This window comes from Halyomorpha halys, unplaced genomic scaffold (assembly GCF_000696795.3).
Source record: "Halyomorpha halys isolate HHAL.00 unplaced genomic scaffold, Hhal_1.1 Scaffold354.1, whole genome shotgun sequence".
Classification (NCBI taxonomy): domain Eukaryota; kingdom Metazoa; phylum Arthropoda; class Insecta; order Hemiptera; family Pentatomidae; genus Halyomorpha; species Halyomorpha halys.
Window position 1 is genome coordinate 62772 of NW_027111517.1, and position 12708 is coordinate 75479.

The 12708-nt window shown below is 33.4% G+C and overlaps 1 protein-coding gene across 2 annotated transcripts in view; it reads left to right on the top strand.

Annotated features, from left to right (window-relative positions):
- Positions 1–731: 731 nt before the first annotated feature.
- LOC106681641 (CDAN1-interacting nuclease 1) overlaps positions 732–12708 on the top strand; it is a 24884-nt gene continuing 12907 nt past the window's right edge. The window contains exons 1-2 of one of the 2 annotated variants that reach the window (XM_067049564.1): positions 732–1131; positions 11309–11535. In XM_067049564.1, coding sequence (XP_066905665.1) covers positions 1028–1131; positions 11309–11535 — 331 coding nt within the window. In that variant the 5' untranslated portion in view covers positions 732–1027. The remainder of the gene's footprint in view (positions 1132–11308; positions 11536–12708) is intronic. The other variant, XM_014422069.2, reaches the window with a different exon arrangement.

Consider the following 12708-nt stretch of genomic DNA (forward strand, 5'->3'; position numbering starts at 1 on the left):
ATCTTCTCCTCATTTATCATCCACGGTCAACTATCTCTCATAATTATAAATGGTTTACTTTGCATCGCAAGGGGACACAGACCAAGTCTTCCTTTCGTTTACTGCTGAATGGACCACAATTGTAGATCAATTAATTAACGCCTACTTATTCAGGAACATCTGAGTTTCTCTTCTATCTTTTTCTTTTTCGTAGCCCTTATTCTTTCTTTCCTACTTAGTGCGTCCAGGGCTCCATCCCTCCCAAAGAACCGGCCGATCATCCACTCTTTTAGTGGTCCTACGTATTCAGATCGAGGCTTGAATTCCTACCGAATCTCTCTCTCCCCACAAAGTCTAAAGTTTCATCCCCATAAAGTTCCCTCTGTTCAGTGCTTTCCACTACTGTGGTTGCTAAGCGCCATCTTTAAGTCCCCTAACGATAGAGCTCGAAATTTATCCCTTAACACATCTCAATTTATGGTATTCCACGCCAATTCCGTCTTACTATCTCACTTCCTATGACCATTGCCTCTTTCTGAACATGCCTTGTCGAGGCCTACAGTGATGTATAACGCAGTAAGTTACCAGCAGATTGAATAGTACACTCCAATACTACGCTCGACAATCAGATTAGAGAAGTTAGGTTCACAATTAGCATGTAAACAAACTCTGTCCTTTTTTCAGTATCATAATGTAGCTTGCACGACAGGCATATTTCACTTAGAAATGTACCATAATGGAAGGTTCCATGTAACAGATATCTGTCATGTATGTTCTTCGCGCATGTGGAGATCGTTGATAGTACTAACGACTATCAAGCAAGTCTCGATAGTAAGACAGCAAATGTTTGTTCTCACGTCGTTAGTGGCTGCGACAGCTGTTGCTATCACTATTACTGTCACTGTCACCGTCAACGTGGAACCTCGGCTTTAGGTGTAACTTACTTTTTGTTTTTTGACTTACTGTATTAGCTCTTACATGATTTAGTTCGTTGTATATTGTTGAGCGCTTTAGTGTTTAGTTTTTTTATTTCTCGTTGAATTTGAAGATGATTATTTCATGTTGTCTATATAACAAAGTTTTATGTGCCATTAAAAAGTTCAAAAGGTTTGATAGTACTTCTTTTGACAGTCTTATTAGTTCGTTCCCTGAGTAAGTGAAATTATTTATTACCTTTACATTTATTTTTAATGATTGGCTGGGAGATGTTGATATAGTTGTAATGTAGAGGTACTTTTAGGATTGTTTATTTACTACAAATAATTGCATTATATGGCAGATTGTCATTTTTTAATTAACTAACTTTGGTAGAAGACTTCATTTTTGTTGACTGTAGGTTATTTCCTAAGAGTTATTGGTTGATTTTTCATAATTATTAAGGTAATAAGTTGTAAAAATGGGACAGATAATTAACTCTATTATAGTATTATATAATGTATACATTATTGCTATAATTACCAATATCTTATTATTCATTTAGCACCAAAATATTTCGAACTAAAGAGTTTTTGAACATCAGTGTTACATTAATATTCCACTGCTATCCTATGTATCATCATATTACAGTATATCTATTGATAAAAAAATGATTAATGATTATAGTGCATTTATCTCCTAAAATCAACACAAACAACAAAACAAATGTATTGCACTGATATTTACAAAAACTCCATTAGGTATGGAAAACTTTGTCTGCCGAGAGTATACTATTTGTGCCTAATCAGATGTTTAGGCTTTTCTTACCTGGTTATTTTCCTTTATAGAGGTATTATAGTGATGATTCCAAAATGATTAGTATTAAAAAAGGCATCATATTTACACTATGACTGCTATTGTAATTATCTACTTCCCCTATATCGCGTATAGATTTTACTTCACGGTGCCTGCCTGTGTGATTTAAGCAAATTGGTTGACTGTGACAACACCATAATTTTAATAAAATCTATATTCTTTTTTTCAGTTAAATAATGGTTTTCTTCTTTTGTTAAACTTCAAGTCTTTATACAATCAAGTAAATCCTGAATTTTGTGCCTTTTCTGATTACTTTTTTTTTGTGAATTCTGCATTCTACTTTAACAATAAGTTTATGACGAAATTACCATAGCTGTGTAAGGTTGTTTTCCTTATTAGGGGTTTACTACATTCTAGTTTTTTTTATTATTAGGTGAAATTATTTAAGTAGGGGGATAAATAACAACATAAATAACAATAAGTTTATTACTAGTTTATTCCACTGTATACTATTTTTCCATAAGAAAGAACAAATATTCAAGTTTTTTCCACCACTCTTTCAACTACAACCTTTCAGATGTCTGTTATTTGGGAATATTGGTATTTTATTGATATAATATAAAAAGCAGACAACAAAATACCTGTTTAAATTTAGTGTTGAACCAGGGACATTAAAAAGTTACCAAAATAATTATGGAATATAAAATTTGTCTTATTCACCAATTGAAAACTTTTAAATGAATGTGGTTCATCCCTTTTTGTGAAGAAATATAAATGATGAAAACAGTTGCAATGGTATATTTAAAACTTATATGTTGTTTACTGTGATTTTTATGAAACACTACTTTAGAAGTTGAAGCTACACCCAAGTATCTATTATAAACTGCATTATCCACTGGTCTGCTATTGAATGATGACGTTTTAATCTTAACAGATTTTTCTCATTTTTTAAATTTACAACTTTTGATTTATTCATATTAAGAGAAATGATTTCATTGTTCATTATTATTATTCTCTCATCTATTATATTGTATTGTTCATTTTCTCCAAACCTATTAATTAATTTGCTACTGAGTCCACTTTAGGTTTACATTGAGACATTTTAGGTTTACATTGAGACATTTTAGGTTTACATTGAGACATCTCACATTGCTTGTTTTTATATTTGCACCATTCTCAATGTAGTCATGATAATCTTTTAGGAGCAATATAAATGAAATTGATGTTAATCAGCAGCCTTGTTTTATGCCCTCTGTCATTACTAAATTGGTTGTTAAGCTTTTACTAGTTTATTGTGATGCCTCTATATTTTTATATAAACCTATTAATTTATAAATAAATGTATTTAATGTCCCATTCTGATTGTAATAAAAGATATACAAAGACAGTTAATCTAAATTACATATAATTATTTGAAATCTACAAATCATAACCTCATCGCTCTCTTAGTATATGAACATCACCAGTACTGCTAATCTATTTCCTTTTAATTTTTTTAAAATTTTATTTATACCCACTACACTTTAAAACAAAACAAAATTGTATGAAGATCAGGAGTTAGCCTTGTAGAGGCCTACTGGAAATGTTTATCTCGGAGCCCCTCTATAAAATTAGCGTTGTCTGTTTTATAATACAAAACTGACAGAAAGTAATCTATGCTGCCAACCTAAATAATAAAAGTGCATAAAATAATTTGGAACACGAACATAAAATAATACTGGAATATTTCAAGGTAATGCCAAGGGAGATAGTGTCAGGGCAGTTGTTTCTGTTGGTGTGATTGAGATTTATTTTCAAAAATTAATAATTATGTAGTTTGTAAGATTATTAGGTGAAATTATTAAAGTAGGGGGATAAAAAATAAAAATGAAATTTTTACTCATGCCTTGGATTAGCTTTTGTTGTGTAAAATACTCAGTTGCAGGTCTCTTGCTTATCACATCGGTTTCAAGAGTTATTTCCATATATTTCAGTCTGAAATTCTCTAGATTCACAACGTTTACACCATAAAGCTACCTAGTAAAATATTGTATAATGCAAATAGAAAATATTGTGATTATTAATAAAAATTGTGGTATAACGTTTAAATGAATTACTTGGTCAGTGCAGCTGAGTGTGGTGACCAATTTGTTTGGGCAAGCCTGATCCCTTCAGTCACCATGTAAATATAATAATAATAACACTTTATGTATTCTGGGACAAGTTCCTCTAGAATAATACAGAGAAATAGACAGATGATGGCTGAGGAGCCTCAGAGATACTTAAACAAAAATACAAAGAAATATATATAGTCATTATAAAAAATAATTATAAGCTACTTTCTCACTTTAATCAGTTGGACAATAAAAAAAATAAATAAAGAAAAAAGAAAATGATGTAAAAATAATTAAGAATGATATAATAGTTTATATACATATTTATAATTATATTGATTTACAATTTTATGAGGTCTGAATGGATAAGAAATGATTGAACAGGTGGGATTTAATGGTAGGAAGGGTATTGGTGCGACGGATGTTGGAAGGGATGAAGTTCCATAGGGATGAGGATTGAATAATGAACGATCTATTGAAAGCGGTTTGGTGGGCCATTGTGTATAAATCTGAAGACCGGGAATGAGTATTGCGGGAACGGGTTGAGGATTTGAATTGAAGAAGCTCGGAGATGTATGAAGGATGGCGGTATTGGATGACTTGGAAGATGAAGGATGCCAGGAAATAATTACGATGGTAGGAAGGATACTTCACTTCAACTCTGCATAAAAACGGGAAACTGAAGCATCCCTTGGGATCCCGAAGATGAATTGTATATAACAATTTATCATGTTTTAATTTCACCTCGAGATCCCCAGAGACGCCCCATATACCATACAGCAATAGTCAAAGTGGAAAAATAATAGAGAAATGACTGGGAGCCTATGGGTTTTAGATGGTGGAGGTAATTTAAACATTTTAAAGTGGAAAAGGTACGGCAGGAGATATTGGATACATGGTTTTTCCAGGGTAGCGTTTGATCAAAAGTTATTCCCAGGTTTTTGATGGTGGGGTAAAATTTCATGGGACTATCATGCAGGAACAGTGTTGGAGTATTAGGATAGTTTTAAGGAGATGATTGGAGCCTATTAAGATTGCCTTCAGCTTCTCCGCATTTAGCTTCAACTTGTTAGCTCTCGCTCATTCACAAATCCCATTTTAATCTTATAATAGGTCAGAAGGCGGGAAGGACAGGTATATTTGGAAATTATCTGCATAGATGTGGTATTGGGAGTGGTGGATCTGGAGGGGAAGGTCATTAATGTAAATAGCAAACAGTAGGAGATAGACAGGAACCTTGAGGAACACCACAGGAGAGGGGGAGAGTAGGGTCCCTAGATGGAGATTGACCTGGGACAACTACATACTGGGACCGATTTGAGAGAAAGGATTTGAAACAACACAGAGCACTGTTGGATAGAGGAAGATTAAACAATTTAATAAAGAGGATGTTATGGTCAACAGTGTCTAATGCTTTGGAAAAGTCTAGAAGGATGAGGATAGTGAGGTTTTGGTGTTTAATGAAGTTTTGGAGGTCATAGGTTATTAGATTATTAAATAGACAGGTTTATTATTATTATTGGGTATTCTCTCACTCTTTAATATTATAAATGTAAACAAATACTTATGGGCTCTGAATGGTCCAATGTCCTGAAATTGAATATAAACTATGCACCCCTACGTGGAGTCCCAGGTGTCATGGGACAGGATAGAGAAGTTGGGTCCCTCTGTCGCAAATGCAACAGAGAGCCGGAAACACCAGCACATGTGCTGGGGAAATGCCCTAACAACTCCCTCCTCACAACATGCCGACATCATAGAGTGAAATACGAGTTAATGAAGCTCCTAAAAGAAAGAGAATTTGCCTGCTTTGACAAGGTCTACTACGTAGATACGGATGGATCCACAAGATATGCGGATATTGTTGGTTTTCCTAAGAAGGGGAAATTGGCTATTATTCTGGATCCTACCATGAGATATGAAAATAACGACCTTGACCAGGCAAATAAGGTAGATAGGGAAAAGAAGGAAATCTACGATAAATGTATCCCTTTCCTCAAGTAGAAGTTCCATAAGGGCTTCGGAGAACGAGACTTCAACGTGAGAGGCCTCTGGTTCAGAGCCCGTGGAACGATTCCCAGCACAACTAGGAGCTTCATGGAGGAGCTTGGGGTCGATGTCTAGGACGTGGCTAGGTTGACAGAGAATATTTAATACTCCCGACAGAGAATAATTGACTCCCTGGGAATCATACGCCACCACATGCATGGAAATTAATGAGTGGGGGAGTTTATCCAGAGGAGGGATGGCATGCTTGCATCGCATATCTTATTTGTTGTTTTATCCATTACTTTATTATTTTAATATTTGTTATATAGGGGAATTTGTTGATCAAATGAAATAGGGGTTGTGAAATAGAAGGGAAAGAAAAAAAAAAGGAATAAATTAAAAAACTTGTAGTTAGTTTGTAGACTGGTATTCATTGTAAAAGAAAACTGTGAAAAAAAAAAAAATGTATATCATATAAAAATATGTAATTTATATATGTCCAGTCACGGATTGATCAGTATGCTGTGTAATGTAGCAACCCGATGTATTTGGGCAGCATGAATGAATAAAGTATTTCTCTATTATTATAATGATAGAAGCTAGTTGACCGTGGATAAATTATATGAGGAGAATATGGTTGGGGGGGGAGGGTGCGATCAGAATATAACACAAATAAGTTGAAATTACTTATTTAATAGTGTCAACGTTTTGGCCAGAATTTCTAGCCTTCATCAGGGCTAAGAACAAGATAACAACCAATGAATAAAAAAAGTAAAAAAGAAAATATAAACAGAATGACTTAAAGTAAATAATTGTACAGAATGAAATTAATAAAAATAAAGTGACGAAAGAAGTGGAAAATAAAGCACCATACATCCTCACTAGGGCCCTGTTTCATAATGGAACTAATAGTATTAGTAAAAAAGTACAAGTTACAAAGTACAAGCTTAATACTTGTACCGGGAGAAGCGAGTTCAATTGTACTATTGAAAAAGTACAAGTAAACATAAGAGAAGGTTATATATTCTTATCATTGGTAGATTGTGAAACCATTTAGCTGTTAATGCGTTCAAAAAAACGCTTTAAGAATTAAATTTTCAGCATATAGAGTTCATAGAGAATATAGAATATAGAGAGCATATCCCTCTATTTTCAATCCGCTGGTGTTCCTCAAGGTAGTATTCTCGGTCCCATCCTCTACACCATCTATACAGCTGACATACCAACAACTCATTTTTCTTCCATAAGAATTATTGTCTCCTTTTTTTTCATTTTATATTGAGAATTGTATTATTGTTTTTATTTTCATTTTTCAAATATTTTGTTTATTTAACATAGAGTATACCTATTCATTTTATTGTTTTTTATGCAAGTTGTTATGTATTGTATTTTTCTTATTATATAGAGGCCCATATTATTATTTATATCTCCTATATATTCTCAATTTAATCATATTTTATGTACAATATGCTTACATATGCATTTTATTCTATTTATTTATTTTTTCTTACAAGGAATACACTGCTTTACTTATCACTTTATTAAGAGATTTCTATTTTATTCTTAACTTTTATATACCCATAAGCATATGTTATTCTATAAGCAATTTATCTTTCTCTTTATTATATATTATTTATTCTTCATTGAATTTCAAGATCTATATTTTTATGCTTTTCATTCCTATAGTTATTTTGAGACGGTTCTCGATTAGTAGTTTATTGCTTATTCCATGGTATTCAAAAAGGAAAACAGTAAATGTACACTCTTCCTTGATATTAACTCATATATCCTTTTCAACACAATCCCAATTCTTCTTCTTTACTCTAATAATGAACTTCATCCATTCCTCACTATGTCACATTCTCTCCTTTAGTCCTATATGACCAATATCCTAACTTCCTGCCATGTTAACTCCCAATCCCTTCCTGCACATTATGACGAATTCCTGGATTATTTCCTCCCAAATTTTTACCACACCATTGCTGCCTCAGAAACATGGCTTAAACCCAATATCCCAACTTCCCCAATCTCCCTCCCCTCCTTCGTCATGACCAAGTGGACTGTACTGGTGGTGGTGTTGCTCTATATGTTCATAATAGTCTGAGGGCTAAAATCCTAGTGAAGTCTCCTTCCTTTGACACCTCTCATTTCGAATACATCTTTGTGCAACTTATTTCAAGCTCCTTTTCCCTCCTCTATTTTGTCATTTACCGCCCACCTCAACTCCATTTTGATGATACATTCGAATCCTCCTTCCTTTCATACATTCTTCTCTTCCAAAATGTAATAATCCCAGTCAATCTCAACACCAAACGTTCACAGACTCTCCCGATCGATCATACCTGATGGACCTAATTTTCTCCCTAGGCCTTTATATCGTTCTCTACCAATCCACACATCATAGCCAGTCCACCTATACCTGGCTTGATGTATTTATCATTGATTCTCTGCAGAACCTTATGTCCTCCTCCCAAATTCCTATGCCCTTTCTTTCCTCCCATGATCTTATCAAAATTTCTTACAATGTTCCCACTCTTAGGCTTACACCAAAGAAAATTAGTTGGCAAAACCTTGATTCCTAAACCATAGAAAAGGTCATAGTCCCTATCTTGATGAACTTTCCCTTTCCTTAGAACCTATCAATAGAACCTACTTTCATCCATTGACGATAAGGTTGAATGCCTATCCTCGAATCTCCTTAAATTCATAAACCAACATGCTCCTCTTAAAACCCGAATCTTCAAACACTCTCCGGCTCTCTGGGTCAACTCAGAAATAAGAGAATTAATGAGAAGATGAGATGCGGCCAGAAGACGTTTCGGATGCACCAGAATTTCTGAGCACTATTCCATCTTTAAGTCCCTCTGAAACCTTACCCAAACATCCTTACGCCTATTTGATAGTATTAACACATGGGCGTTAAACAAAGATTTGAACTTGACTGCTAAATAAACCAAGGCCATTCTTATTGGTTTCAAGCGCCTCCTTCATTCCCTCCCTTACTATCCCCAACTCTTCCTTAACAACTAACCGATTCACTTCTATCCTACAATAAAAAACCTTGGAGTCACTTTTTACCACCAATACCTGTCCTAGAATAATCATATTTCCCAAATCACATGAAAATCCATAACTGTACTTAATCAATTCCTAAGATTTCGTAATTCCATTCCTCAGACCACCCATCAGCTCCTAGTATCCTTTCTCGTCTTCCCCCACTTTGACTACGGTTCCTTGGTCTATGAAGGGCTATCTGCAGGTCAAGAGTTGAGACTGAAGAGACTCATGAATTGTTTTGTAAGATTTATCTTTGGGTTTCCCAAGTCTCCCGCCGGTATATTGCGTTGAAGTGGCTATATTCAACCTCCCGAAGGCAATACCTCCTTGGTGTTTTCTATACTTCTATTCCAAGTTCTTAAAATGAAAAACCTACCTATATCCTTGATCTCCTCACTCTTCGTTCATCCATCCATTCATTAAACACCAAATCCCAACCGACTGATTTATATTTGCCTTTCTATAGAACCACCTTCTTCACCAAATCCTTTGTCATACGTGCAACCCTTTTCTGGAATTCCCTCCCCATCTCCATTCGCCATTCCTCATCCATTCTTTCCTTTAAACAACACCTATTTCTTCACTTATTGCATAACCAAACCCTCCGCATCATTGTAAACAATGTAGTTAAGCTTATATTGATTAACATTATAAACAGTAGTTAAGCCAAGATCTCAATGTAATTTCATTTTGCTACTGGAAACATTTAAATGCTTGCCAGACAAAAATCATAATATATAAACCATGTATTTTTTCTTAGGGGACATATTTCCCAGCATAAAATTATTTTTTCATTTCATTATTATTCTGACGGAGGTCATCCTTGAATGAATGAAGATTAAAAATAAAAAATGTTGTGTTTTAAGAATAAATTTAAAATCTTTGAAAAGCTATATGAGCTACTTCAATTTATTTTTTTCATGAGGCTGGGGACCTATTGGTGAATGCCTATTGGATAATTCGGCACTGTCTTTGAGTAATATGATTATTTTGTTGTGTATTTTATTATTAGTATTTTTTTTTTAATATGCTTCTGATAATTGATTATCTTCCATCAGAACTACCTTTTGATACCAATTGATCATTCTTTTAAGGAAATTTATCGATACCGATTCTAGGCCTGTTTCTTCATGCTCATGATGATTTGGGATATTACTAGGTCGATGATCAATTGTTATGAAATAATTCAAAGCAACCCTTTCTAATTTTTGACAATATAATGAAACCCATTTCTCTGCTGAGTATTAAAAGAACAGTGTTTAAAATGAAATTCAATGATTCAAATTTAGTAGCGAGAGAGTCTGATCTTCAACTTATTAGAATTTCCTGAACTTTATGTGAAAGCAACTGTGATTTTTTATTTCAACCTGAAAAAAAAGAGTCTGATGGTGAAAAAAAAACATTCCTGAATAACTGTATTGTTCAATTATTTAAAGTTTAGAGTTTTTATAGAGGAGAGGATTAACTTTACTGAAATTACCTTTTTCTTTGTCTTCCTCTTTCTTACATTTCTAGCTTCAAGGAGCCTCAATCCCATGCAGTATGAATTTGTAAATATTTTAGTTTATTAAATTATTGTTATTCTGGTATGTTTTATATTTTTAATTTTATCCCTGAAAGTATTTTAATGCGTATATCAATAGGAATGATGATTGGTATATTAGTAGAAACAATATTTATTAATTAAGTTACAATGCTTACCACCAAATTACATAACAAATATGAAAAAATATTATAACCTTTTTCACAGCCAAAAAGCAAGCACAATATGGTGAAGAGGTTTCAAATGGGTTGAAAACATTTACAAGCGTACCATCACATCACTCGGCCCCAATGACATTGGTGTAGAACCGAACAGTCCGCTTCACTGGACGTTCAGAGCGGGTGTAATACACTGGCTGCAGTCGATGATATTCTGTTTTGAGGTCATTCAAAGAGTCAGCTGAGCCGCATTCTCATTGCTTTCTGCCAGCGTTGCGTTTACGCCATGAAAAAAAATGCCACCTTCAGTCGATCCATTGTGATGGTTTTTGGACCCAATGGTATCTGGATCTTGCATGTTTTTTTTCCTTTGGGAGATTACTCTGTAGGGTCTAGAGTACGATGGAGTGAGTGGTTTCCTCATGGAGTTGTCCCTTACAAACACGTGGGTGCAGTTCTTCAAGTCTTGGTACCATAACAGCGTCAATAAAGTCTTTATTAATTATTTAATTGGCTATTTCATTACTCTTTGGGACAACATTTTAGGATTTGAACCTTTTTTTCCTTGAAGAGAAAGCTATTTTATTCTATCAGGATTCTTGGATTTATTATTGTTGATGAAGTGCATGCATAAGCAAATCTATCTTAAAGATGCGTTTTTTTAATTTGTATTAAATAAAGTAGAATAGCCTTTGTTCCCAAACTTTAATACTTTAAATTTATTTTGATAAATAACAGTGCTTATAATATTTTTTTAGGATAGAAAAAGCAGCTTTAACTAGCATATTTAATCATTTTATTAGAAGACAAACTATGCTTAAAACCAAACTGTTAAAAAATAATTCAAAAACTATTACCAGGCTGTATAACAAAATGGCAAAGAAAGGAGAAACTTTCATTTTTATATCCCTAGCTGAAAAATATGGTGTAACACCTGTTTGTATAGCTCGTTTGGTATTGGAATCTATTGAGAATGAAACTACAGGTGGGTCTTAAATTTCATCTATTAATTATATTTTTAATTTTGTTCATTTTATTTTCCCTTTTTTATTTTTGTAATCTTATTTAACAAAAATTATTTCATCAATTTTTAATCAATAAACAAAATTTAGACCATTTAATTATTAACTAATTAATAATTAAAATTGGTAAAATGATTTTGAATTTAAATTTTAACAAATTTACATTCATCTTAAATAAATTTCATATATAACTTTTTTTACATTTTGATGAAAAATCCTTCAGTATCCAGAATTGTGTCTCAAGATGTATTCTTTATGGAGTGGTGCTCAAATTTTAAATCAAATGTTCCTAATAGAATATTAGTTGCATTGCTATTGGTGATCCTCTCATTTTTGTATTTAAAAAAGAACAAAAAGAAAGTTTGTGCAGCAGAGTTCGGTCACTGAGATCTTCACTCCAGTGTTTGTATTGTTCTCGAAATGTCAAGATCACCCAAAAGGTACACAAGACTTCAACTCTCCTCCCTCAAATTAAAAAAAAAAAAAAAAAATGGTTGAGAAAATATTAAAGACTCCCAAAAGGCTATTCTCTTACACCAACTTAATTTACATACAAATTTGTAACCTTCTAGTTCAAATTAGAGGGGCCGTAGAGGTGCTTAAGCCTTAAAATCTGTGAAAAAAAAATACCCTACATACCGAATTTCAGTTCATTTAATCCAGAGAGGGTAAAGTTTTTGATATTAGTTAAATGAAATGGAATTCCAAGAATTTGGTTTATCCTAATAATGAAAATGTTTTTAAAAAACTATTGTAGGAGAACTGACAGTGAGTAAACTAGAAATGTTTATATAATTAAAAAGGCTGTTAAATCAAGCCAACTTATTTTATTGAATTGAAGAAGTTTGTCGGGGGGTGCGGTCAGCAAAGAACAACATAAATAAACAAAACCATATTTATTTATTTTATGCCGACCTGCATTTAAGTAGAACAATACGTTGTTCTGAACAGTGTGCCAAACGTCTGTGAAGTGAACAAAGAGAATTTATTTGTGATTTGAAATTGGGAAAGGATGATTTAAGGGAGGAGAAAGTTAAATTAGATAAGACTGGTGTGGGAACATTAAGAACTGATACCGATATGTTAGAAGATGTAGAAGTCTGGGCAGAAGAATCATTGCTGAGAGAGGAGGTCGG